This window comes from Cimex lectularius, unplaced genomic scaffold, assembly GCF_000648675.2.
Source record: "Cimex lectularius strain Harlan isolate CLEC.00 unplaced genomic scaffold, Clec_2.1 scaffold154, whole genome shotgun sequence".
NCBI lineage: Eukaryota > Metazoa > Arthropoda > Insecta > Hemiptera > Cimicidae > Cimex > Cimex lectularius.
The window spans coordinates 626,034-653,029 of NW_019392807.1; the positions used below are offsets into that span (position 1 = coordinate 626,034).

Here is a 26,996-nt window from a genome sequence, read left to right on the forward strand (position 1 = left end):
CAAGCAACAATGGAAAATAACCAATCGGTCACGGTGAGCAGGCTGTAAATAGGCAGACTCCTCTAATCTAACGGGATAATCTCTTCTACTACAAAAACCCTCTGCTTATAACATCCTCGACCTGAAATGATCTGCTAGATTTTTTTTTAAATGTCCAGATGCAAAACGTAGCTGTACAATGGTTTAAGTGAAGTCTCAGTAGTCCAGTCCCTAAACTACTAACTTGTCACAAAGTGGAATGTAAAAAAGGGCTGGTACAAATTATATTCATTAAATTATTATATTTATGTAATTTTTTTAATTAACATAAAATTTAGTACATTCCACAACATTACAGTATCAACAAGATAGTTCTGAATTTTGCCTAAGTACAATCATATTTACATATTACATCCATAATTCAATTACCATTAGATTTACAATTTTACGACTGCTATAAACAACAAAGACAAATAAAAATGTCAAGGACAGTTTAATCGTTAACTGGGATAAAACAAGGAATCGGTAGCGGACCCAGAAACTTGACAAATGACAAGTCAATTTAAATATCCACAAGTAAATAGTGTGCTTTGATTCGAATTTAAAATGCATATGAAATTTTAAAAATCTATATAATTTTTGTCCATATTAACAGCCATTTTAAGAAAAATCACAAATTTGAACAAAACTCAATAATCTCTTGAACAACAAATCTCTTAATAATTAATATCTCAAATGTTTTAAATAACAATGAACAATTTAAGCACCTAAACCACCTGCCCAATGGAAAACAACAACAAAAAGTAGCAAAATTTAAATAATTTTCACTTCTTTACCGCAAAAAAAAACCTATTTGTAGTCAAAATTCTAACCATTGTTTGGAATCCAATCGAAAAAAAAAAAAATATATTTAAAAAATGCAGTTTTAATTTTTACACTGTAAAGATTTTTTTTTGGCAAATGAATATTCTGACAGACCAAATATATTCAAAATCCATTACATTTTTTTCAAAAAATCCTATTAACGCTGAACATTTTGGGAAAATATATTTATGTATTGTCACTGTTAGAAAAATTATAAAATGCAGTTGTTATATACTCGTGTTAAATCATCCATACTTCTACATCAAAGACTGTCAGACCATGTTGAAAGGGTGAAAAAATTAAAAACAGAAAAGAAAATGACATTTCTAAACGCACTAATTCATTTAGGTGTATATTACATTTATTTTTCTATTTTTTTTACATACATTGAAACTCTTTCACTGCCAAACTGTATTGGCTTAGAGTGTAAAATTATTTGTGCTGAGAAAATACATGTGAAAACTCATAAAAAGTACACTACAGATTAACTACATTTATACACTTAACTTTAATTACATTCCATCCATACCATCTTACATTTATTTATAAAATCTATCAGCCCTTAATGTTTATGTATATGTTTTTCTGTTATTTTAATTATTACACTATTAAAGTAAGTACAAATAAGCACAATATTCAATGGATATCTGTAAAAAGTGCCTCTGGTTTAGAGAAGCCTGTCTTTGATGTGAATTCAACTGATGAACTATACAAAAGAACATTTTACAATATACAACCAAATCTACAAAATAATACTTCTGGTTCTTCCATTATTTTTGTCGATCAACAGGGTTTTTTTTTTTTTTTTTTAAATCTTTTGCAAAAAGGCAGTGTTATATTAATTACATGATCTGTAAGCTGACAAGATTTTGGCCTGTAATTGTTGTATCGTACAAAAGCCCTAAACTACCAACATTTTTTTATACGTAAATAGATTCACAATAAAACTCCGAAGGTATCAATTTAGGGCAATAAAAAAACACGTGTCGGGAAAATAGAACATTTTTTGCTAACTATAACCGAACGATATATTTCAAAGAAAAACGTATATATTACATTACTGATATTGAAAGATTCCAATCAAATACTATTATTGCACTAAATCGACCGATAGGTCTGTTAATTTATAAATCAGAAACATTAATTTTAGGCTGAAGTCATTTTAAAATTTCCTTAAAATATAGCTTTATATTGATTGGAATGTACAATTTCATTAGAATGAACCAATGAAAATTCGAGTCTTTTTACACAGACTATTTAGGGAATGGAAATGCAAAATCCCTTTTTGGAAGATCTACTCTACTGAATTTCTGGGTACATGTGGAAATAATTTACAAATGCCGTTACATTACAAGTTGAATTGTATCATTTCAAAATTAATTTAGTCAGGTTTAGAGTTTTGGGTTATAAAACCACACATTTAAATTTTAAGAACAATATAGATTACACATTTTGTTTCACATGCACTATTCTATCAACAAAATTACATTTTACGGTATTTGAATTTAAAAAAAAAAATTAAAAACAAAAAGGGAAATAAATTTAGCATTATTTCGGCCTGCAGGTGTTTAAACCCATCACTCTTGTAACTGTGCCAAATGGATATTTAAAATGAAGCATTTTTTGTTTCTATATTGTCTAATAAATGTGTGTATTGATGACAAAAAAGATATCATTTGTTTTTCCATAACTCCTTTAAAAATGAAAGTTTTGAATTGTTTATTTTGTGTACAGGTAGATGGCAACAATTAGACCGTAAAGACCCAGTACTTCAGCAAAAATAAGGATAAGGATCATTCCAACGTAAAGTCTCGGTTGTTGAGCTGTTCCTCGTACTCCGGCATCACCTACAATACCAATAGTAAACCCAGCAGCCAGCCCGCTAAAACCTACAGCTAATCCAGCACCGAAATGAAGAAAACCCCTAAAAACAAAACAATTCAAATAATTTCATACATATTATTATAGCATTATTGCTTCCTCGAGTGAGGTACATGATATCGCTCTCTACACTACAGAGTTCAAAAAAACATTGTGTGTTTAACAGTAAAGAACAGCGCTGTTTTATAAATTTCCCATTCTCACTAGCACTAACAATAATAAATTAAACAGCACACTATAAACTTGAATCTAAAAGTGAAGTGATTAGAGCACAATATCACGCACCACCTGACCGAATAGCGCAGATCGTCCTGAATGGGTTAAAAAATATCGATACTTACTTGTACAAAGAATATTTATCTGGCCCATCCAGCGCTCCAGCAATAAGTACAGCCACTACAAGACCGTATATAGCAATAATACCAGCCATGACAACTGGAATGATGGATTTCATTATGAGCTCTGGTCTCATTACAGACATGGCTGCAATCCCAGTCCCCGATTTTGCTGTGCCATAAGCAGCCCCTAAGGCTGTAAAACATAACATACAACATATTATTTATTGGTTATACATAACAATACTTATTTTTCTATGTATATTGTTTTCATAAAGTTATTATACATTATAAATCATACATAGTGTCAGTCAGATGTCTTTTTTATCGAATCTTATTATCATCATGTCATTTTTCTTCTTATTTTTTTTTTAATTTTATTTATTTTTTTTGTGTGTGTTTGAACAAAATGAGCATGTTTTAATGTGGGGAAGCGGTAGTGCAAAAAAAAAAAAGGCTAGAGGCGAAAGCGGAAATTGACCTGACGACACCATGGGGCCAAGGAGCTGAGTGGCACACCACTCAATTACCACGGTCCATGATATTAATACTTCAGGAGGTTATTCTACATTTCAAATTGGTCTAAAAAGTCCCTATTGTCCAAAGTCATCAGGTTACTTCAACATTAAATTTTCAAAATTTGCCAGGATATCAGGCTCACATACTTCAAGAAGGTGGATTATTTGAAAATTCCATTTTTTGAAGCTTTATATTTTTTTTCTCTTGTGCTTAATTTTGTACCAAGAGTTTTTTGTTTACTTTGTATTACTTTCATTATTCTTTGTTAGAAGTTTAAAAAACTGAATGACTATTTTGTTTTTAACCACTTGTAGCCGAAAAATCAATTTTTAGCAATTAAAAGTTAATTTTATACTAGAGATAACTGGAGATGATCTTTGAGAAATTAAGTACATGTGTTTAAAGCTAAAAGTAAGGGCAACTTTTCTGAAAGCACTGTGTCTGTCAGTATTTGGAACCAAGATAACTCATAAAAGATCTTCTAAATGATTTTGTATTTCGTTTGCTTAAGTATAAATAATAAAACAAATAAATATCATTGGGTTTTATAATCCTCTTTCTGTTGAATAAAATTTACAGTAGGCTTAATATTGTAATGAGATACTGGGTATTTATGGAAAAAAGTTGTAAAAAGTAACATGTAGTAACATAGAATATCTTGAACACAATTGAGAATTGGACATTAAACTATAAGGACTTTTTAGCCTTAGTTGACATGTTGATTAACTTCCTGAAGTTCACGGGTCACCCTGAATAATTGGTGACCAATATATGTAAATAATTCCTCACGAATGCTGGTCGGAATATGTATGCAACACCATGCGGATTATCATCAACCGAGATTTTGGTTTTAAATGCCATCATTAGCCTCCATCTTATAAAATATTTTATCTTGAACGTCTTATAAATTGAGCTAATGTGGTTTCTCAGAAGCCCAAGGAACCAGAAAGTGAGCTAAATTGGGAACTGGAAAAAAAAAGAAAAAAACTAGCACAGGATGAGCACCAGGAAAATAATAGACCGGTATGCTACCAGTACTATACGGGTGGGTAGAGCCGAAACAGAAACATGAGTGGAGAAACCAGACAACACCACATATCCTTTGTGAATGGATACTAGCCTACATTCGGCATAGCCTTTTTGGTAAGACAATCCTCACACAAAGAGAAATGTGCGAAGAGGTACTGAGGAAAGTTCTTAGTTTTGAAGGAAAATGTGTCTTTGGGGTTCCACAATAACCTAGGTCACCGTGAGAAAAGAAAGGTATGCCAGGATGGCGGGAAACGTAATGTTACAGGTTACACCAATGTATCAGGATAAAAGAGTAATAAAAGTTCCTCCCTCATCACCCTCTCAAAGCCATTACCTCTGATTATTTAATAGAATACCGTTGAATAATAATAAATTAATAAATGGACACCACTAGGAAATGGGATTTTGTCCGCTTATTCTACAGAAAAAATTTACTTGTTTTTAAATGTTTTCATCAAACAGATTACTTCTTTTTTAAAGATCTTGTCAGTTTCTTGTTTTATGAAAAACAGATACAACCAGTTTTTCTTTTTCTTTACTTTTTTTTATTATTTGAAAAAAAAAAAAAAAAAGTACATATTTCGAAGCAGCCTTGCTTCCTCTTCAGCTTACAAAAAACTAACAAAATTCTTCATAAATTAATTAAGGTTTTTAGTCGAGATGAAAAAAAGTTAATGGCACGAGCGGGATTCGAACCCACGATCTTCGGCTAGATACGCCGCTGCTCTACCACTTGAGCTATCGTGACCTCGATCCACTCGGACATCAACTTCCTNGCAGCGGCGTATCTAGCCGAAGATCGTGGGTTCGAATCCCGCTCGTGCCATTAACTTTTTTATCAACTAAAAACCTTAATTAATTGTAATGATTTAATTGGTCAAGCAGACCACGAAATTAGTGAATTTAAGGAATTCTTCATAAAAAGGAAACTGATATGTTGTACAGACAAATATTAAAATGTGGGATTTCTTCTATGGATGGACACACTGAAAATGGCAGAATGCGTCCGAAAGTCCAAAAATGATCGGTAATAATAATCAAATTACAGAAAAATTATTTGTTAACATTTGAAGTTTTCTCCCTCTCTTTTTTGTTTTTTAACACTCATCTTCGAATTGCTTTGTCACAATCACAATTTTAGAAGTTGACTAATTCAAGACTAACTGACGAGCTCACTGCTGCAACTTGAAAGGACCAGACTCAGAGGAGTGATGTGATACCCACCGGTCACTGGCATCTGATCTACATAATAACATGGGAATATTCAATGATGATCCCATCTGCAGGTTAGGCAATGAGGAGAGAGCCACCCATATCATCTTAGAATGTGAAGCAACAGCTCAATCGAGACAAAGATATATAGGATATAAAAAAAACTTCTGAGAAGAGGGGTAGAGTCGATTGTACTAGCTGGAGAGCTAGGATGGTACAATAAGGCAGAAGGCTGCAATCTCTGGGGAGCACAAACCCTGCTCTTCCTAGAAACCATCACCACCACCATCATCATCATCACCAATTCAAGTCCCAACTGAGAACTGACCAGAAAGTGTGAAAGGCATTCATGAGGGTTGCGAGAATTTCCAAAAAATCAGTTAGATTCAGTCATTTTGTGGAATACTGAGCTTTCTTTATGCTTTCCGGTTATAAAAGACTTTTTAACTGAAAAATCTATAATCTGTCTGTTTATTATAAGTACTTGTATTAGTAAATTAATTAAATAAATTAATGCCGAGGGGAAATGAAATTGTTTTGGAAATAAAATAAAATAGTTTTAGAATTTTTTTTTTCGTTTATGGCAATTATTTGCGGAATGTTAGGCATTACCCCTGATTTCGATAAACGTTTCAATTAATACGTCCAGAACCTCTACAACTGGTTCTTACAGTAACATATCCTCAGGAGCATCATCCATTTTAAGAGTTCAGTACCCTGGCATGATTAAAAAACAAACATGATTAAAAGAAAGTGTCACCTTTAGTGGGCCGGGTCAGTAGAGAAATTCTCATCAAGAACACTGTCGAAGGTGGCCCTAAGTGGGACCCGATTCATAGAAGAGGGGCCATCTTCACCCGATTATGAATAGGCCATGCAAGGTTGACTCATGGACACAATTTTGGGCCAAAGCCCGCGTGTGTCCAGCAAAGAGAAAGACTGCTACCTAATTGAAGGATGATCGACTTCAAGAACACCACCTGATGTGAGAATTGTGCCTGAGCACAGCATAGAGTATATATGTAAGGTCCACTGTTCCAATTCTTGGAGGAAACTAGGTCCTTTTATTGTTCGCAATACTGACAGTTTCATGTTAGTGCATGTGAAGCGCACCTCTATTTATTGTGTGAATGCATAGTTTGAAGGGTTGATGGTGGAGTATTGAGTATTTCACCAACTAACTCTTAATTAGGTTAGTTATGTGTAAAAGTAGATAAAATCAGGGCTATTGTCATCTCCTTGCAATACACCCTGTATAATAGGCGTAAAGAGTGATCAAGAAATATCAAGTACTACACCACCCCAACTGAGTGAATGGTAGTATATAAGAAAGAATGTATTTAAGAGTGAGTGAGAGAGTCAATAGGTTTTAGGAATTGATTGTGTTAGGGGCTGAAATAACGTAGCAGTTGATAAGCCCCCTGATAGACCAGTATTATACATAAGTAAAGCCGATTCAGAAACATGACTGTATAAGTCCTTTGTAAATGGATACTAGCCTGTATTCGGCATAGCCTTTTTGGTAAGACAACCGAGGTCTGACCCAGGGGACTGCCAACTCCGGAGGTGGGTGATTATCGAGGCCTGCCAGTAAATTATTGCAAATGACAAAAGCTGGAATTGACAATGGACTGCCAGAAATGATTGGCTCAAACTCTATATGTACATGCTGTACAGATTTGAGCTTCAATAATTAGTATTAAACTTTTTGTTTCATTTCTGTGATTATTTGATAAGTCTTAGCAAATGTGAGAAACAAAGTAACATTGGATTAGATTGATAACTTTACTTTCAGAATTTTTTTTGCTTTTATTAAAAGATTTTTTTTAAATCAAAATGATTTCGTTGTTTTGGTTTATCGTTCACATTGGTGACAATTCGAACTGTTTCCATTTGCAAAAGGTAAAGAGCTGTGATTTCAGACAAGGACAATGATTTTCATTAAACCTTGAACAGCCTTGGGATGTGTGAAGAATTTTTCTCAACGTTCATTCTGTCGAAATAAAACCTCTAAACATCTCTTAAACAAGGACATTAATGGAAAAAAATCCATGTACATATTTTAACAGAGTTTCACAAATTTTCATTTATTTCTGGATTAATTGACAGTTTTAATGAAGATTTCCTTATCTTCTGAATAACTGTGACAAAATGATAAGATGTTTTTGTCGTATTGAAATGGAAAATAGAACAGAAAAAGGGGGCGTGGCACATAGAACATACAAGGTATGTTTTTTAAGAAGAAACAGAGAGCAAAAAAAGAAAAAATTTGTAGTGTTTAGTGTGTGCTGTTTTCTTATTTATTGTTTTATTTTTTAAAGGGTGAGCAGATTGCAAAATAAACCAGGGGTTTTGATGAAATACAACAAAACGAGTCAACTATTGGAAATTATTTCTCAAGGTTGGAACAACTTGTACATATAATTTTCTATGGAATTGTACAAAACTTTTTGTTACTGAATGCAACTTGAACGATGTTATAGTTCCTAAGGAATCAAGAATACTCGGGGCTAGGGTTGAAAAAAAAGTGAAAATAAAAGAGAAGGTTAAGCATGTCTGAACAAAAAGGGGGCGTGCCTCTGCTTAGGACGAATCTTTCATCTTTTTACACAATTAAAAAGTGTTTATTAATCCAAATCTGTGTTTTTGTTGTTTCGATTTATTTTAAAGGGTGAGCAGATTAGAGAATAAACCGACTTGGGTTCTAAAAAAGTGAAAATAAAAGAGAAGGTTAAGCATGTCGGTACAAAAAAGGGGCGTGCCTCTGCTTAGGACAAATTTTTCTCTTTGTTGAACAATTCAAAAACGTTTTTATTCCACCAAACGCGCCGTTTTTTAAAACGAGTGAGCAGATTAAATTATCAAGCAAGAGTTTATTTGCCATAAGGAAAAACGGGTGAATCATTGGAAAATATTTCTCATGTTTGGAACAACTTGTATGTTAATTTTTTATCAAATTATACAAAACTTTTTTTATTAAATGCAATTCGAACGATGTTACAGTTCGTAAGAAATCAAGAAAACTCGGGATTGGGCTTTAAAAAAAAGTGAAAATAACTGAGAAGGTTAAGCATGTGTGAACAAAAAGGGGGCATGCCTCTGCTTAGGACAAATCTTTCATCTTTTTAAAAAATTAAGAAGTTTTTATTCATCCGAATCCGTGTTTTTTATTGTTTTGGTTTTTTAAAGGGTGAGCAAATTAGAGAATAAACCGGTTTGATTTAAAAAAAAAAAAAAAAAGAAGTGAAAATAAAGAGAAGGTTAAGCATGTCTGAACTAAAAGGGGGCGTGCCGCTGCTTAGGACAAATTTTTCTCTTTGTTGAACTATTCAAAAACTTTTTTATTCTACCAAACGCCGTTTTTTGAAACGAGTAAGCAGATTAGAGAATCAACCATGAGTTTATTTGAAATAAGAAAAAACGGATCAATTATCGGAAATTATTTCTCAAGGTTGGAACAACTTGCACGTTAATCTTTTATCAAATTGTACAAAACGTTTTTTTTTTAATGAAATTGGACGACCACGGTTCGTAACGAATCAAGAATATTCAATTGAAGTCGAAATACGTTCTCAGATTTGTTTCAACTTTAATTTTAACTAATAAAGAATATAAGTGGACAATAAAAAGCCTGACTTACTTCAAAGAACTTTTTTCTCTCATTTTGGAAAATCTCAAATGTCCTGATCGTAGGTTACGTTTCCTGTTCGAATTTTTTGCCAAAATTCGATTTTCTTACAAAATAAGTTAAATAAGAACGAAAGGGTTATTTTTTTTAGATTGTACAAGTTACGTAAGTTAATTAAGATTTGGTAGTAAAGAATCGTACGAAATGTGCCACGCCCACTTTTGACATTCTTTTTTTAAATTTATACGTTTGATTTTATTGTTTATTATATTAACAGTAGAATAGCAAATAAATTGTTTGCTTTGTTCTATAACATTTTATTTATTGATAAGAAGGCGAAGTTGGTATAATTTGACCACCCTAACCACCTGTTTGTCCACCAACTGGTCTTGTTAACTAAAAAGTAGATTTTGAGTTTATCATTTTTTTTAATGATTTTATCAGGGATGAGATATCGTTAGATTTTGTTAGTTTTTAATGGAAAAATGTGGAATTTTAGAAAACGTCGAGGTACGTTTTCCCATCGGTAAGGGATGAATCATGATCACCGTCAATGGTGAAAAAATGGCGAATATTTTATCTCGGAAAAAGACCAAAAAAAATCCACTTCGATAAGAAAAACCCGTTTTTCTTTTTTTATACTAGCTGAAAACACTTGGTGAAAATTATTAAAATCTCAGTACAAAGGGTTGAATGTTTGGACAAGACGAAACATAAGAGAGGAAAAAACCCGACGGGCCGAAGTGGGCGTTTCCCTTCTCGGCCGGATATTCTGACATTTCCCCCTGGACGACGGAGACACGAGAGAAAAAAAGCTTAAAATTTAATTTCCCGTAGAATGAGAGAAAAACCGGAAAATGGATTTTCCTTGACTATCTGTCGGGGATTTTCTTCCCCGATGGCCGTCTGACAGTTGAGATCACATGGTCGCGGCCATCGTCCGACCAGCTACTGCGCCCTGACACTTTTACAATTTCAATTTATAAAAAAAAAGAAATCGTTTCGAACCTCGAGACAAATTTATTTCAAAAACGATTTCTTATTAGTGTTTTTTTTTCTTTTGGTACAAGTGAATAAGTTTTCTGTTTTTATTAAGATTCTGAGGTTTGACGGGTGAAGTTTTTCCAAGTATAAAGGACTAATCGATACGGGGATTGTCTGTAGGACGGGTTCGTCTGTAAGACAACCTGTCAGAAGTAAAACTCGGCCGATTTAAAGAAAATAACTTTTCTAACGGTAACGTGACTTAAAAGTGGGGAAAAAACTGGTTGAAAATGGATCGACTCACCGCTGAAAATCATGGCCGAAGCGGCACCCATGACGCCGAAGAACGGTCCATAGATGGGATTTCCTGTTTCGGCCATCGTCTCTGTCGTCTGTCTCTGTGAATGAAGTTGTGAGAGGTGTTCAAGTCGGGCGAAGTGGGCGTGAACGGCCGTCGGACTCGCGAGAGGACTTTGTTGTGAACGGGGGTCGAGTTTCGGCAGACGTCGGCGACGAAGAGGGGGCGGCGAGTACGGCGAACTCTGACGGCCGGCCTTGCGGCTTAGCGTTTTCTAACGAGCCACCTGATTGGAGGAAATCCGTCTCGTCACAGTTCATCCTCGAATCGCAGACGACCTTTCAGATATTTCACAATTGTGACGTTTCACTGCAATTTCGCTTCTCCCCCCTTCCGCCGGGGTTTTGCCGCCCTACCGTGATTTTCCCATTTTCAGGATTTTTCACTCCTTTGACGAAGGCGCGGCGCTCAGTCTTTCACGACCTTTACGGAAAACCGGCAGATTCTTTTTCTTTTTTTAAATTAACGACGCTTTTACACAAATTCTAAATGCCCGGTCGAAACGAAATCGATAAAATACGTCTTCAATGTTTCAAGTTTTCCCTCCGAAAATCAAATGTCGAAATTTTTTTCTTCGAGTTTTACAACACGGCGACGTCCATTTAAAAAAAAGTTATACGCCTGAATGCGCTCATTAGATAACATCTAGGAATCCGTAAATATTCAATCAACAATTTTATCTATGATTTCATAGCTATTACTCATTTTAAAATAACATCAGATTCCGAAGGAGCGTTTAAAACATATTTCATACCATTTTGGAATATCATAGTTTTTCTTAATTTATAATATGTTCCGCAATGATAAGAATGCTCCAAGGACTGTAATGACCAGCACTACCATGATACTAATCATGAAGGAAGCTTCATCATTATTCTCGACTTGTCCTTAAGACACTTATATCGCAAAATGTGTTCGTAGGAAATAGCAATAATTTCCTAGGCTGTTTCAAATGAGCCACCAGAATATTCTGCACTTTTCAATCTAACGATTTTCCTAAAATGTACAAAATTTTTTAATTCGATATATGTTCCGCAATGATAAGAATGCTCCAAGGGCTGTAATGACCAGTATACCATCATATATTCATGATGGAAGCTTCATCATTATTCTCGACTTGTCCTTAAAACACTTATAACAGAAAATGTGTTCATATGAAATCGAAGTGATTTCCTGGGGTAATTCAAATGAGCCAGTTCAGAATATTCTGCATTTTTAACCTACCAGTTTTTCTAAAATGCCCAAAATTTTCTAATTTATTATATACTGACAGGCAAAAAATTCCACCCACTTGTAATATATCTTGATTTGTATATATTTTTATATATTTATCAAAGTTTCACATTTTTAATGTTTATTAATTGAGTCTTTGTCTAAAAAAGGAAAAAAGTAAATTGCTAAGTAAAATGAAAAATAAAGAAAAAAAACCGATAGATTTTTAGTTAACATTTCAGTATGGCATATTTCCTCCCCTTGCGTTAATTACATCTTGAATATGCCTCAGCATACTTTCTACGAGTCTGGAAATGTCTCTTTGTTGGAGTTAGCCCATTCTTCATGAAGAGACCTGTCAAGATCGTGGAGTGTATCAGGAAGTGATGGGCGCTTATTCGTCTTTTGGTGTTATCCCATAAATGTTCGATGGGGTTCAAGTCTGGAGAACAGGCTGGCCAGGTTAAGACCCTGATATTTCGCTGTTGAATGTTTGTACTATGAGAGCAACATGTGGAAGGGCATTATCGTGCATTAGAATTGGATTGTCGCTGATTTCAGAGAGGATAGGCAGCGCATGTTCCAAAATTTCGTCCACATAGGGAGAGGCTGTCAAAGACCCTCCGCGAACAACAACCAACTCTGTGCGACTCTCCATTGAAATTTCTGGCCACACCATGACTGAGCTACATTGAAAAGGTTGGCTCTGGGATAAATTACAGGCTTCGTAATTTTCATTTCGCCTTCTCCACGCCCACCTAGAGTTCGTAGAGCAAATCTACACATCCGTAAAAAGTACAGCAGTCCAATCGTCCAAAGACCAAGAGAGAGTTCTCGAGCACATGTGAGCTGTGCTACTCTGTGTGTTCTGGTCCTCTTACGGGGCGAAAAGCCATCAGTCCATACTGAGTTAATCTTCTTCGAGCAGTGCGTTCAGAAATTCGGACACGAACTTCCTGGAGCTGATGAATCGCTTGAACAACAGTAAGGTGCCGGTCTCGCAAAATTCCCTAAGTCAAAAAATGGTCATCCTGTGGTTCTGTTACCCTAGGACATCCAGAACCGGGCCTTCTATCGTAGGACCCAGTTTTTCAAAAACGATTAACGGCGTCTCGCAGTGTTTCATAGGGAACTCCGATGGCAATAGCCGCATACATGATGCCTATCATCAATAAGTGCCACACCACTCGCAACATCCTTAGCACTAAGTGGCATTTTTAAGTTTAAACATTGAAATTAAGAAAACAGATGAAAACTAAACAGTTTATTGCTTCAGAATTTAAATGAGACTGAATAAACAATTTAAATTCTGTAAAAAGTGAACATTGAAAAATCCTTTATCCTTGTTTCGGATTAAGGATTAAGTGTGTTTACCGCTAATTGATATTCCCAATTTAAAACATAGCATAAACAAATATTTATTGATAAAAACAATGAGACAAATTAAGGGCAGAATTTTCTTTTATTGAGAAAATTAACAAAAATCAATTGGGTGGAATTTTTTGCCTGTCAGTGTATGTTCTGCAATGATAAGAATGCTCCAAGGACAGTAATGACTAGTCCTACCATGATACTAATCATGAAGGCAGCTTCGCAATTATTCTCGACTTGTCCTTAAGTCACTTATAATGCAAAATGTGTTCATAGGAAGTAGGAATAATTTCCTGGGATATTTCAAATGAGCAAGTTCAAAATATTCTGCGCTTTTCAATCTAACAATTTTTCTAAAATGTCCAAAATTTTCTACTTCATTATATGTATCATCATGAATAGAATGCTCCAAGGATAGTATTGACTAGTGATAGTTATCTCAGGAGATTTAGCACCTCAGCACAGTTCAAAACACAAAATTTTATACTTGAACATATCCAACAAAGATATTATAGGGGTTTTTAATGAAAAATTCAATAAATGGAGGCTTCACATTATTTTAGACTTGTTTGAAAATTTAATACACTTATAAAACAAAATATATACATAGAGGAAAAATGTAATTTCCTGGGATGTTTCAAATTACAGTACAGAATATTTTACACTTTTCAATTTCATAGTTTTTCTTAAATGTCCAACATTTTCTATTTCATTATGTTCTGTAATGATGAGAACGCTCCAAGGATAGTAATGACTAATACTACTATGATACTAGATCCCAGGAAATTTAGGATGTCAACACAGTTCAAAACTAAAAAAATGTTTTATTTGATAATAGACGATAGACCAATAGAAAGACACATTTTGGGGTTTTAGTGTAGAATTGTACTAGTGGAATTGAAACAACACAATATTCCTATTTTCTATGCACACATTTTGCGTTATAAGTGTCTTAAGGAAAAGTTTAGAAGAATTGTCCTCCATCCCTTGATTTTGCATTAAAAATCAAAAAAATATCTTTCTATTAGCTATGTCATGTATAAATATTTGTGTTGCGTCCCTAAATGCTTCAATGTTTAGTATCAGTAGTTGTATTAGTTATTACTATCTTTGGATCATTCTTGTCATTGCGGAGTATGTAATGAATTAGAACATTTTGGACATTTAAGAAAAAAACTATCCAGATTGAACTGAATATGTACTGGCTCTTTTGAAACATCCAAAGAAATAATTTCCATTTTCTATCAGATATTATAAGTGTCTTAAGGACAAGACAAAAATAATTGTGAAGCCTCTGTCTATTGTTTTTTCATTCTTCGGCTAAGTGGTTGAATTGGGAGTTTTACATTCCCAAGATATAATTTTGTTTTTGGCTAATTAGCATGATGTGAAACTATTGTATAGTTGTTGGTTCAATTACTTCAATTCCTTTATTTGCAGCCATGGCTTTAATCGATTCATATGAGGTTTTATCAAATTTCCATTTTATATTGATGAAATCACATATAAATCAATTTCTTTGATAAAGATTGAGTTTTCTATTTTTGGTGGATTTGCCTCTTTTATAAGCAAATTATTGCTTATGGAGCGGAGGTTTTATTAAAGGGTCACTTCTTATGTGCAGATCAATTACTTTCTCCATCGTTTTCAGGATAAAGGGGGCAAGGCTGACAGGTCTGTATGATTTTGGAAGTGAGGGGCCATTCTTATCGCCTTTTGGAATAAAGATCACTCATATCTCGCTGATTGTTATTTACTGAGAGTATAACTTGCTCATAATATTTCTACTAAGGATCTTAGCAGAATATCTTTCCCTTGCTGTAGAAGGCAGGAAATATGTCATCTTCTCCTTTTCATTTATATGGCTTGAAGTAAACTATGGCCAGAGAGGTTATGTGGCTTTTTTTGTCGATGACCTATGTGTGTTTTCACTGGATCAATTGGAGTGGAGCCGAGAAGTGTGTTCTTTGTAACACTTATAGGGTCTTTTTCATACTGTCTGTTATGTTTCTATTATTTCTTAAAAGAGCAGAATGCTTTGTAATCTTGCTGCTTCAGGCCAAGTGCTTATACCTTCACAGAATTTTTTCAATGAGGTTTGTTTAGCTTTCTTCAGTGCTTTATTACATTCAGCTTGACCTTTTTTATATGCATCCCATATGCTGAGCATTTTGCCTGTTAAAAAGTCTTCTAGTTTTTTCCTCATTGAAGTTAATTCACTGTTCCACCATGGAGAGTTTCTGTTGTATTTGATTCTCTTGTGTGGACAGATCTTGTCAAATCTTTGAGAGTGGCTTGGTTTACCATTTGAGCAGTTATTTATCATCATTTATGGTAAGGAGTTACGCTATACATTTAAGAAAAATTTTTAGATAGAAAAGTGTTTAATATTCATATTGAGATAAACTCTGTTCCTACAATGACAAGGCCTGTCACACTCAGTCTTCAAATAAATTTGAAACCATCTACTAAAAACTTAATTATGCCACTTTGTAGATTGTTTTGCCTTGATGATGACCTTAAAATAAGTCGAAGTGGTTGGCAGTAACAACTGAAGTTTTGTTGTTGAAGTCGTTTTACACTCGGCAATAATTTTGGTTTAGCAAAGAATTAAAATTTTTCACTAGTAAAAAGAAATATTTGCATAAACAGTATATAATTAAAACCCCCTTAAAAATTATCAAATTTCTGATATTAGAAGGAATTGTAAAGAATTTTCCAAAAAGTGGAATACATTCAGTCCGTTAAGTCATCAATTTTAACCAACTCTAAAAGCTTTTGGAGTTATTTAAACAAATATATATTAGTTTATCTGATATTTCTCAAAGATTCTTTCACTTGATCACTCTCCACCTTTTTTTCTATTATGATTCCTGCATAGCCAACTTATTTGCAATTTGTTTTCTAATGTCTATAATAAAATTTCACTGGATAGTACTCAGTCTTCCCCTTCCTCAAATTACATTTCTGTTATCTCTATTCCTTATGAAGCAATTGTTTCCAAAATAATTTCCTTAAAAACCCTTTTGTTCAGTGGGTCTTGATGTCCATTTCTGCAATACTTCTTAAAAACTTTTTCTCACTGTCAGCTCCTCTCTACATATTATTTAATCAATCAAAAAATTATCGCCACTTTTGTATTCTTTCTGTCATGCCCAAATTATTTGAAAACCTGATTTACAATCAATTATCACCATCATTACACTTTGCTTTAATTCCCAAACAATAAGTCTTTATGCCCCAACATTCAACTATCACTAACTTACTTTGTAACACTCCTTCTTAACTGAATTTCAATATCTACTTGATATCATTTATCTAGATGTTTCAAAAGTTTTTGATTCTGTAAATATTGACCTTCTTTTATACAAAATTCACCAAAATCTGGTGTTTTTGTTGCATGGTTTGAAAATTAACTTAAGGATAGGTTTCAAATTGTTAAAATTTGTTCTTCCCTTTCTTTTGAATGTCATGCTTGTTCAGGTGTCCCACAGGGGTCTCATTTAGAACCACTATTGTTTCTTTTATTTATTTAATCATATTGGTTCTTCCACTTCTTTTGTCCACTCGCTTCTTTTTACAGATGATCTTAAAATTTATCATGAAATTTCTAGTACTCAGGATCATAATTCTCTCACAAAAGTCTCACTTAGGAATAATTCATTGATTTCATAAAACGCTATAAACGCTTCAAAAACCTATGAAATGTCTTTCTACCAAGGCTGTGAAAAATTCTGCTCTTACAATATCAATTTAGATTTAGCATTTCTGTTTCAGCCCAATATGTCCTTTGCACTATATATTTCATTGATAGTAAATAAATATTTTCATTTACAAGGCTTCATATCTCACAATATTTGTAATTTCAATAATATTATAGCGTTCAAACAACTCTATTGCTCCCTTATCCGTTCTAATCTTGAATTTTCTTATCCTATGTTGTCTCCTTATCTTCTTTGACAGAAACATTTATTAGCAAAAGTTAAAAATAAATTCTTTAAATTTATCTATTTCAAATTAAATATGCCTTTTAATTTACATAATAGTACTTATCTCCAATCTACTACTCACTTATCTTCATTAGAATCTCGTGTTTATTTTGATTTTGTGTTTGTTTATAAATTAATCAATAATAGAATCGATTGTCCATTATTTCTTTCTCACCTAAATTTTCAAGTTCCACTCAATAATAAAAGATTTTTCTTAATTTTTCATGATTATCTTCTTCATTCTGGTGTCAAGCGGCTCTAGAAAATATTTAATAACTTTAGTCAGAAGTTTCCACAAATAGATATATTTAGTAGTTTACAAACCATTTGATCATACCTCCTAGCTATTCAAAATAATTAGATTTTTACTAATGCGTAATTATTATAATAATATTAATTCTATTATTTTAATTGGAAGTTTTGATTCTATAACTGTGTAGCAGAATATAAGATTTGTTCTGATTGCTTAATTTAAATTTATTTTTGATTATTGTCTATGTATATTTTTACACTCTATAAATTTTTTTTAAATAATTATTTTTAATTTAATATTTTACAATTGTTTAATATTTAGTGACACTAATTAATGATTATTTAGAGATCATGAGATGTGTCTTGTGTGATGTAGGTTTAGAAAAACATTTTCTTTATTGTGTCAACGTATTACATCTTAAATGAATTTGTATAATCCAAACAATGCTTGTAAATTCCAGGCTCTGAAGATGATCTAAATAAAGAGAAACGTTAGCATGATAACGAAAATGTTTTTCTAAACTTACATCACACAAGTCCTCATCTCACAATCACCAAATAATCATTTTACAATTGTTCAATTTACTTTCTTGACTAATTTTCCTCATTCAATATATAATTTATTACAAATGTATAATTTAAGAATAAGTTTTTTTCATATTGACAAATTTGTATTTTTTTATTTATTTTTATATTGTATTTTTGGCATTTGCCTTGTAAACAGATAAATAAATGCTCCAAGGATTTTTTTAAACATGCCCAGTCCCTCTACAGGGCAGTATCCAGCCTGGACCCGCCTGAGCGTCACTGAATCCCTTTTGTGACCACTGTTTAATTTTATTTATCCTTTTCTACATGCAAGGCATATTTTGACGGATGTGCTCCCCTTGTTCCGAGGATAGTAATGACTAATACTACCATGATATTAGTCATAATGGAGGTTTCACAATTATTCTCGACCTGCTCTTAAGAAAGACCTGCGTGCATACAAAATAGAAATAATTTCTTGAACTGGTTTATGTACTGAATGTATATAATATTTGGAACACAAACCATTCTAATAACGGCTACTATGATTTAACACTACTTCCCATTTCACAAGACATAAAACCAAAATTTAAATTTACTATTATATTAGGTTCACTGCTGTATTGAATAGGATAATTTTCACCTAAATGTTCATCATTTTACCCCTTTTGCTGTGTTGTCAAGATTGATCAAATTGACAAGTTGTTCTGGACAAAATTATTTGGTTTTTGTGCAGACCGATCCAATTGTCAAGTTGTTATGGACAAAATTGTTTATTGTTGGTCAAGACAGATCCAATTGTCAAGTTGTTCTGGAAAAAAACTATTTGTTTTTGGTCAAGATAGATCCAATAGTCAAGTTGTTCGGGCAAAACTATTTGTTGTTGGTCAAGATAGATTCAAAAAGCCAACTTGTTTAAGACAAGGGTTTGTGCATTTTGGTCTTTATTTGTTGTTGGTCTAGATAGATTCAAAAAGCCAACTTGTTTAAGACAAGGATTTGTGCATTTTGGTCTTGATTTATACAATTTTCAAGTTTTTTGTACAGTTATTCAGATATCGTGAGATGTGGTCGGGTGTGATGTAGGTTTCAGAAAAACATTTTCTTTATCGTGCCAACGTTTCGATCTTTTATTGAGATCATCTTCAGGGCCTGGGATTTACCACCCCTGAAGATGATCTCAATAAAAGATCGAAACGTTGGCACGATAAAGAAAATGTTTTTCTGAAACCTAAATCACACCCGACCGCATCTCACGATATCTGAATAACTATCGATTAACGGTCACTAATCTCTACACTTTTTTGTACAATTTTCAAAACTGGAAATAAATTTCATTGTGAGATCACCTTTCCTAATTTCTTATATACTCATTTATTTCACACACAAAAAATATTCATATGGCTGAACAAAAATTTTGTTTTACAAAAGCATGATACAAATTTAAAGGACATGCTTTTTCTAAATTTGCAGTGTCTATTTTCCTCTGAATTTTTAAAATATCTACCACATAAAATGTACGTTTGTATTATTTTTATGTTAGAATCTACTCTAAGAATCTGTTCTATCAAATTTTTTTTGCACTGGAATTATTACAAATATTTTAAATTGAATGATTCTTGTATGAGAATGGAGATGTTAAATAATAGTTAATGAGAGAAAGTAATATCTCCATATTATTTGCCATAAAAAAACAAATTGTACTGCGCAATTGTGTTATAATTTTGCCATTGATGCGCACCGTTTTCTAAAATTTCTCTGTGTTCAGCATTCCGTAAAACGTTCAAGTATTATCAACTGTTATCAGAAATCATGCTCAGATCACAATGCAAGTTTTTAAATAAAACACATATTTTGTACTTAACTTGTTATCTTCAATGGTCTATTTAATATATAACATTTTTTGCGTTGTATTCTAATACTAACAATAATACTAGAAAATCTAAAAAAAAAAAAATTCTGTGCAGTTGTCAGTGTAGGAGCCCAGTATGGTGTTCGTTACCTCCTGCACAGAAATATCTAGGCCCTCCCTGTCTCAATTCCAGGTTCACCCCTGTAAGGATTGTTGGAGGGTTCACTTGTACCCTATCCAATTGGGGTTCCTGTACGCCATTTCTATGAGAGATGGAGTGTTCAAATCTAATATGTGTACCTATGATTAGAATTTGGTGGTTCCCTGGATACATTTCAGTTTAAGATGTTTTTATCAGTGTCTTGAAAGTAATGTCGGGTCTAAGACTTCTTGCCTACATCGGGTGATGAAGGGGGATCCTGTGCCCATGTTAGTAATTTTTAACTCTTCACCGGTTAGGTAATCTCATGAGGACTCACCTTGGTTGTTGATGTCCGTACTTCCCCAAACAATATGGTGAGCATTTGCATCACACCCCATTCTTCATGTTTTGTTCCTTGGAGAAACTTTTGATGTCAACAACTTGGGTGGGCACAGTTTCTCTCTTGGGAAATAAGCCAGGCAGATTAGACCATCCTCTTTCTCCACCCACACTCTGCTGTTAGGATTGCTGTAACAAAGTCGCCAGAACAGTTCCGGTATTAGTGGCAGCTAGTTCTTGTATTAAATACTACACCAGCCTGAGGTCTCGTTGAAGTTCTTTGGTATATTACCTGTGCCTGTTGGGGTCTTATTGTGTACACAAGGTTCTTGGACCTGGGTGACATCCAGGCCTTCCTTATCAAACCTCCTGCATAGTGTAGCCGATGCGGCCTTTGCATGCTGGAGGTTGACCTGAAGTACCTTATTCCTCCCTGGCCTTTTGTCATTGGGCTGAAGCAGATGGAGGACCTTTATTAGGGATATGTTCCTCCATTCACGATAGCTGCTGTTGGTCTTGCTGAGTTGCTGTATTCTTTTGAGTGGGCTCATGTAATTCTCGGCCTCCCTGCTGGGTCTTCTTCCTAGTCAATGATTTGGAGAGTTAGTTGAGCCTTCTGACTTTTATCTTCCTCACCCTTACCTTTTCAATGGAAGTGAATTCTTCTCATTTCAAGGTGGGGGTGCATGCCCACCTTCTGGAGTTCATCGAAAGAGTCATTGCCCAGATCCACACAGTACACTTCTCCTGTCGGGTTTCTTCCCAGACAGTCCATAGGTGGGTGTTTATCTTTAGGTTAGAGGATTTTAGCCTGGCCAGAATCCTATTCATGCAGGCATCTTGTCTGGGTATGCCAGAGTCTCAAGGACTGCGCCCTTTGCGCTGTCTTGCGGCTTCAGCGCTAGGGACAGTATGCCTTAGCCAGTCAGCCCTGACCTGATTTTCGCATGTTATGACCATGTATTCTGACTTGTGAGTGCACTTGTTGAACTTCAATTCCAATGTCTGTGTTTCTCCATACGATATTTCTCGTAGGCCAGCATGATGGAATCCTCAAGGGTGTCAAGCCTTTCGGGGTCATTTGGTTTACTGGGTAGCGTTTTTCTACCACAGCTATCTTGACTTGTGTCAAGGCCCCCTTGTAGGATATCTCCTTATTGGTGGGTCTTGGCTATTTTGGCACCTGTTTTTAGGGAGTGTTGTCTTCCGACCTCTTCGGCCGACTGAGAAAGAATGTATCTATTAGCGTGAATGTGCATTGTAAGAGGGGTAAATGGTGGAATATTGATCATTGACTCTCAGACTACGTGGAGGGTGAAGAACTCCACCACACTGAGTGAATGGTATGTAAATAGGAAAGAATCTATTTAAGAGTGTGAAGGGGTTTGGATTTAGGAACTGACTGCGGTTAGGGGCTGAAATGACCTCACTGTTGATAGCCCCGGGAAACCAACCCCGGTGGCTGGACGGATTCATGTCCGAGATCTACCCCGGACTGCCAACTCGTGGGGTGGATAATTCTTGAGGCCTGCCGGTAATTTATGGTAAATTACAAAAATTTGGAATTGCCGGTGGACTGCAAGAAGCGGCTCAACTCTGTACACGTGTGTACGTGCATGTGCAGATTTGAGCTTATACAAATCAGTAGTCGATAATCAATTAATCCATTTACTACTCGAAGAACGGAAATATTTGCTAAAAATATATGTTTTTATGAAATTAAGAGGTGTTTCGGATATTCCGCGCCGCCAGGTCGATTAGCTTGGGAATCGGGCGTGGCTCGAAATTCGTAAAATGGACAAATTTCGTTTTAACAAACAGTCATTTGCTTTAAAATCTAAAAAAAAAACTCGCATTTTAACGTAAAATAAGCAAAAAGTTTGAATTTTCATTTCATACAATCGTACATTTCGATTTGTGTAAACAGAATTTAAATTTTCATTTTATTCAGTCGTACAACTCCTTTTAGAAATAATGAGAAAAAACTCAATTTCGAACTGTGCCGGTTGATTATTTATAAACTATCCCCTCTTTTAATTTTTTTTGTTTGGAAATAATTGAAAAAAGAGGACTGGTCTTTACAAAAAATTTTACGTAGCATCTGAATTTGATTTCAAAAATTTTCTTCCACCTGAGGTACGTCGCCAGGGCTCAGCGACTTTTTTCAAAGGGAAAGGTATTAGTTTGAATATGTAATTAAATTCGACTACTTTTTAAAAGAAGAATTTACTTCTGGCACTTTTCTTGTAGAGTTTGTCGTTTAAGAGTTATTAATGTTTCTTTGATCTTTTCCTTCAAATATTCCATATTGTTTGAAGGTGATTAGTACACAACTTTTTTAATGTGTCCCAACAAAAATAAATCTAAGGATGTAAGATCTTAAGATCTCGCTGGCCACTCGATGAAACCTCGTCTTCCTATCCATCTTGAAGGGAAACGGACATCTAAAAAGTCTCTCAGGTTTCTTGTGTAGTGAGGTGGCCCTCCATCTTGCTGGAAAATAATTTCTCTTTCCTCAAATTCTTCATCATATTCTTCCACCGTAGTGTCAATCAACGGGCAAATAATTTATTCAAGGAGTTCAAGATTATTATGTCCTCTTAAATTGCCATCGATGAATAAAGAACCTATGCTATGGTTCCATAAGATCCCTGCCCAAACGTTTAGTTGTATTGGGTGTGTGTTTAATTCCCTCATTGAGATTTAGAATTATCCCAATACCGGCAATTGTGACGATTCAATTCACCATTAAAAAAAAAGTTGCCTCGTCACTAAGACAAATTCCCCGTATCAGAGACCGGGTTCAGCTGTAATTCTGTTGCCTAAAATTTAACAAATTTGAAGGCGTCTATCTGGGTCATCTTCATTAAGTTCTTGATGCAGTTGAATTTTTTATGAATGAAATTTGTTTTTATTGAGAATATTTCAGAACGAACTCTTCGAAATATCATGCCTATTGGCGATTTGCTGGCATGATTGTGTAGGTGTTTGACAAAGTCGAGAAGAACGTCCTCTTACATCTCTTCTGTGTCTATTGCTCCCTTTAAAAGTAAAGACGGCAATAATTGTTAAAATGTTTAAAAATTAAATCAAAACGATCAAGTTTCGTGGTCCGATTGACCAAACAAATTCTTTCCAATTAATTAATCTTTAAGTAAGTTATTGGTTGAGATAAACAACTTCTCTGACTTTTTTATGTCAACCAATACCTTACTTAAAGATTAATTAAATCAAAAGTCGCTTTTTGTACATTTTTTTTTCATTAAAAGGACTGTTCTCTTTTTATGAATGACTGTTCCGGTTTGTTCAAATTTGTTGATTAGTTGCCTGATATAACACCTAACTATCTGGACTATCTGGATGATTGGTGTTAAACACGTGTTCAACTGATGATAGTTCCTTCGTGAAAATTATGGGTGGTTCTATGGTTAAAACTGCCGGATCTTCCAAATATCTAGACCACCATTGTATATTATTTTTTTTTTTAAACAGAAACACAATCAACACTTTAAAAAATCAAATTATCAGTTCTCTTTTAGCTCGAGATGACCTGAACCAAAACAAATTGTCACTTAATTCCTTAAAATCAACTCAGAAAAGTTATTAAATTTTTACTCACAGACCAAAAAATCGAATCGTTATAATTGTAAATATTAGGATAAATTCCAAACTTCTAATTCTTTAATAGAGTTTTGCTTTGTATGGAGATCGGTGGTGCCCATTTTGAAAATTGAATTTACTAGGATTAACTTAATAAAGTTACTAGGAGGTAATTGAATTAGTAATTAACTTAATGTTACTAAGAGGTAATTGAATGACGATTGAGATAAATAAAATTTGAACTTTTTTCTTTTTTGCAAACCTTAATAACAAACCAACGACAAACTCTACAATAAAAGTACCCCAATTAAAATCTTCTTAAAAAAAGTAGAATTTAATTCCGTATTCAAAATTATACCGTATTGAAAAAATTAATTATTTTTTATATACAAGGTTTTGGTTGAGATGAAAAGTTTAGTGTCACGAGCGGGATTCGAACCCACGACCTTCGGCAGCCGAGCCGGGAGCCGAAGGTCGTCGGTTCGAATCCCGCTCGTGACACTAAATTTTTCATCTCAATCAAAACCTTACATAAAAAGAATAATTAATTGAAATAATTAAAATGGTTATCACTAAATGGTTGGAAAAAAATTGACTTCAGATTCTACATAAAAATTATGTAAAGACCAGTCCTAGTTTTTTATTTATTTCCAAACAAAAGAAATAAAATGGGGGGTTAGTTTATAAATAATCACCCGGTATATATCTGTTTTTCCCATCCCACTGATAAATATAGTATCTGACAATTTCATCTTAAATTTCATTCCACCCAGGAATACTTTGAAGGACGGAAAGGCGTTTTTCAAAGGCATTAATTACCTTGGCCTAGATTAGCGTTTAGAGATCTCAACAATTATGTAACAGAGTGCTTGTTTTCTGTTAACGTTGATTGTACAACCCGAGCTAATTCAGGAGTAGGAATTTCGACAGTCCTTTTCTTTTTTAAATAGAGATAAATTTAAAAAAAATTCTTGGGGGTTGATTTTTTCTAAATTTTCTACTTAACATACTATGCCATAAATTATTAAATTATCAAGGCTTCATTATTAGAGTTTGACAGTTAAAATTTATACCTATTTATACCGACAATTTTTAATATTGACTTACTATTTTAAGTTTATATTTATTAATTTAAATCATACAAAAAAATTACACTACTTTAGGCAAATTATTTTATGTAAACCTCTGGAATTTTGATTATCATTATAATTATAAAAAACTTATTTTATTAGGTTTTCAATGAAAGACTAAATTTTTTCTTTAAACTTACTTAAAAGTTTTCAGTTTTTCGGAAAAAAACACCTAAAATTGTCTTCGCTTGAAGACTGTGTCGTCTGATTGAATTATCGTTAAAGTAATGGAATCTTTTTAAGTGCAAATTTAATTTTCAATTCATGTTTTATTGACAGACCAATTGAGGGATGGAGAAATTGAGAATTCATCGGGCAGTGGCCATACTCAATTTTCGGCAAAGTAAAATAACTGACGTGGCCAAAACTATCTCTGACTTATCAGAGAAAATATAAGACTTTACAATACCATTAAAACATTATATTTATTGCAAAGACAGCGAAATGGAAATGTAAAGTGAAAGGAGAAAAACTTGAAAGTATGACTCAAAGATGGGGTACACTACATGGCCCTTGGCAACACCACAACCATCTTTCAATCCGAATTGCCAGCCATAGAAACATGTGCACATCAAATAAACAACAAACATCTCAAGGGTGTAATTAATAATAAAAATACAGATAGATACCCTAAAACCAAGTGGGATTTATAAACAGCCTAATGATTTTCAGCCCGTGAAAGAACTTCAGGCAATGAGACAGCTGACATGCTAGCTAAAAAGGAAGCCTCGGGACAATACGGTCCAAATCATGTAGCATAAACTATAGCTGCATTAAAAAACTGGAGTCTTGGGTAACTAAACACCATAAATGCTGGCAGTATACCAGGAAAGGCAGGCAACTACTAGCAATAACAGCTCATTGGCGTAAAAAGAAAATTCTCAACAGTAAGGAGTTAAAAACTCTAAGGTATATTTACAGAACTCTAGTGAAATACCATTTAAAAAATGGGACTATAAACAGAAGACTAAGTTCGATTATGCCTAGAGGTGACAGAGACAAAGAGCCATACCATAAGCAACTCCCCTGCAATAGTTAGATCAGCTATAATACCTAGGACAGCCATTCCTGAGCAAGGAAGATCTCGATATCCCTGAGAAGAATTCTCTACTTTACTAAAGAAACGAAAATCTTTAAGGAAAACCATTAACTTTCTGTGGCACTACACAAGACGCAATAGACGAAAGTTTAAGTGCAAACGAGGACAATACATCGCGGGTTTTGATATTACTCAAACGTGTTTTGCCTTTGTGTCATCATCAGTGAGGAACTACTATACAGACCCAGTGCCGAATGTGTTCACCTACTCCCCGAATGGAAAAAAGGGAAAGACTCCTCCGTGGAGAATGGCACCATCTGATGATAGAGTGATGCATCTAGAAGTTCGATTCTAAATGCTCAAAACCCATGGGAAAATACACCAGTATCTCTCAGGCTGAAGTCCGTGCAATTAAAAGATGTACTCAGTTCAGACTGAACAAAGGATTCACCACATCATGTCAGATCAGATACATCAAAGGTCTAAGCTCAAAGAGGGAAATTGTAGAGACCTAGCAAGGAAAGAGCTGCTATCCTGGGCTAGGTTCTTCTTCCCTTCTGTGCCTTATGGATTCACGTTATCAACAAGTATTTTAGACAAAAGGACAGAACGAAAATAAGAAAACAGTGGAGTTCACTCATTGGACTAAAAATATCCAAGAATTTCCTATCGAGTTTGGAAGGAAAGAAAGAATAGAATGCATGAAAGGAAACAGGAAAAACTTCAAATTCGAACAGGATTCTTCAGGAC

General features: G+C 34.1%; 2 protein-coding genes across 2 annotated transcripts in view; one reads left to right on the forward strand and one right to left on the reverse strand.

Moving 5' to 3' along the window:
• Nucleotides 1–1,161: 1,161 nt before the first annotated feature.
• Nucleotides 1,162–10,967, reverse strand: LOC106664723 (V-type proton ATPase 16 kDa proteolipid subunit). The gene is made up of 3 exons (XM_014390689.2): nucleotides 10,739–10,967; nucleotides 3,066–3,255; nucleotides 1,162–2,767 (listed from the first exon to the last, which is right to left on the reverse strand). Exons 1-3 carry the CDS (start codon nucleotides 10,812–10,814, stop codon nucleotides 2,563–2,565), a joined length of 471 nt encoding a protein of 156 aa, XP_014246175.1. The 5' UTR covers nucleotides 10,815–10,967; the 3' UTR covers nucleotides 1,162–2,562.
• A 240-nt stretch (nucleotides 10,968–11,207) lies between these two features.
• The window catches only part of LOC106664703 (elongation of very long chain fatty acids protein 4), a 109,717-nt gene continuing 93,928 nt past the window's right edge, over nucleotides 11,208–26,996 (forward strand). Inside the window, exon 1 of the mRNA XM_014390641.2 lies at nucleotides 11,208–11,447. The gene's annotated coding sequence lies outside the window, so the exon portion shown is untranslated. The remainder of the gene's footprint in view (nucleotides 11,448–26,996) is intronic.

Excerpts from the sequence above, each read along its gene's own strand:
- LOC106664723 (XM_014390689.2), bottom strand. The coding sequence starts at position 10,814 with ATGGCCGAAACAGGAAATCCCATCTATGGACCGTTCTTCGGCGTCATG. Across the intron at positions 3,256-10,738 it reads TTCGGCCATGATTTTCAGCG|CCTTAGGGGCTGCTTATGGC; the intron begins GTGAGTCGATCC and ends TATGTTTTACAG. Across the intron at positions 2,768-3,065 it reads GATAAATATTCTTTGTACAA|GGGTTTTCTTCATTTCGGTG; the intron begins GTAAGTATCGAT and ends TTTTGTTTTTAG.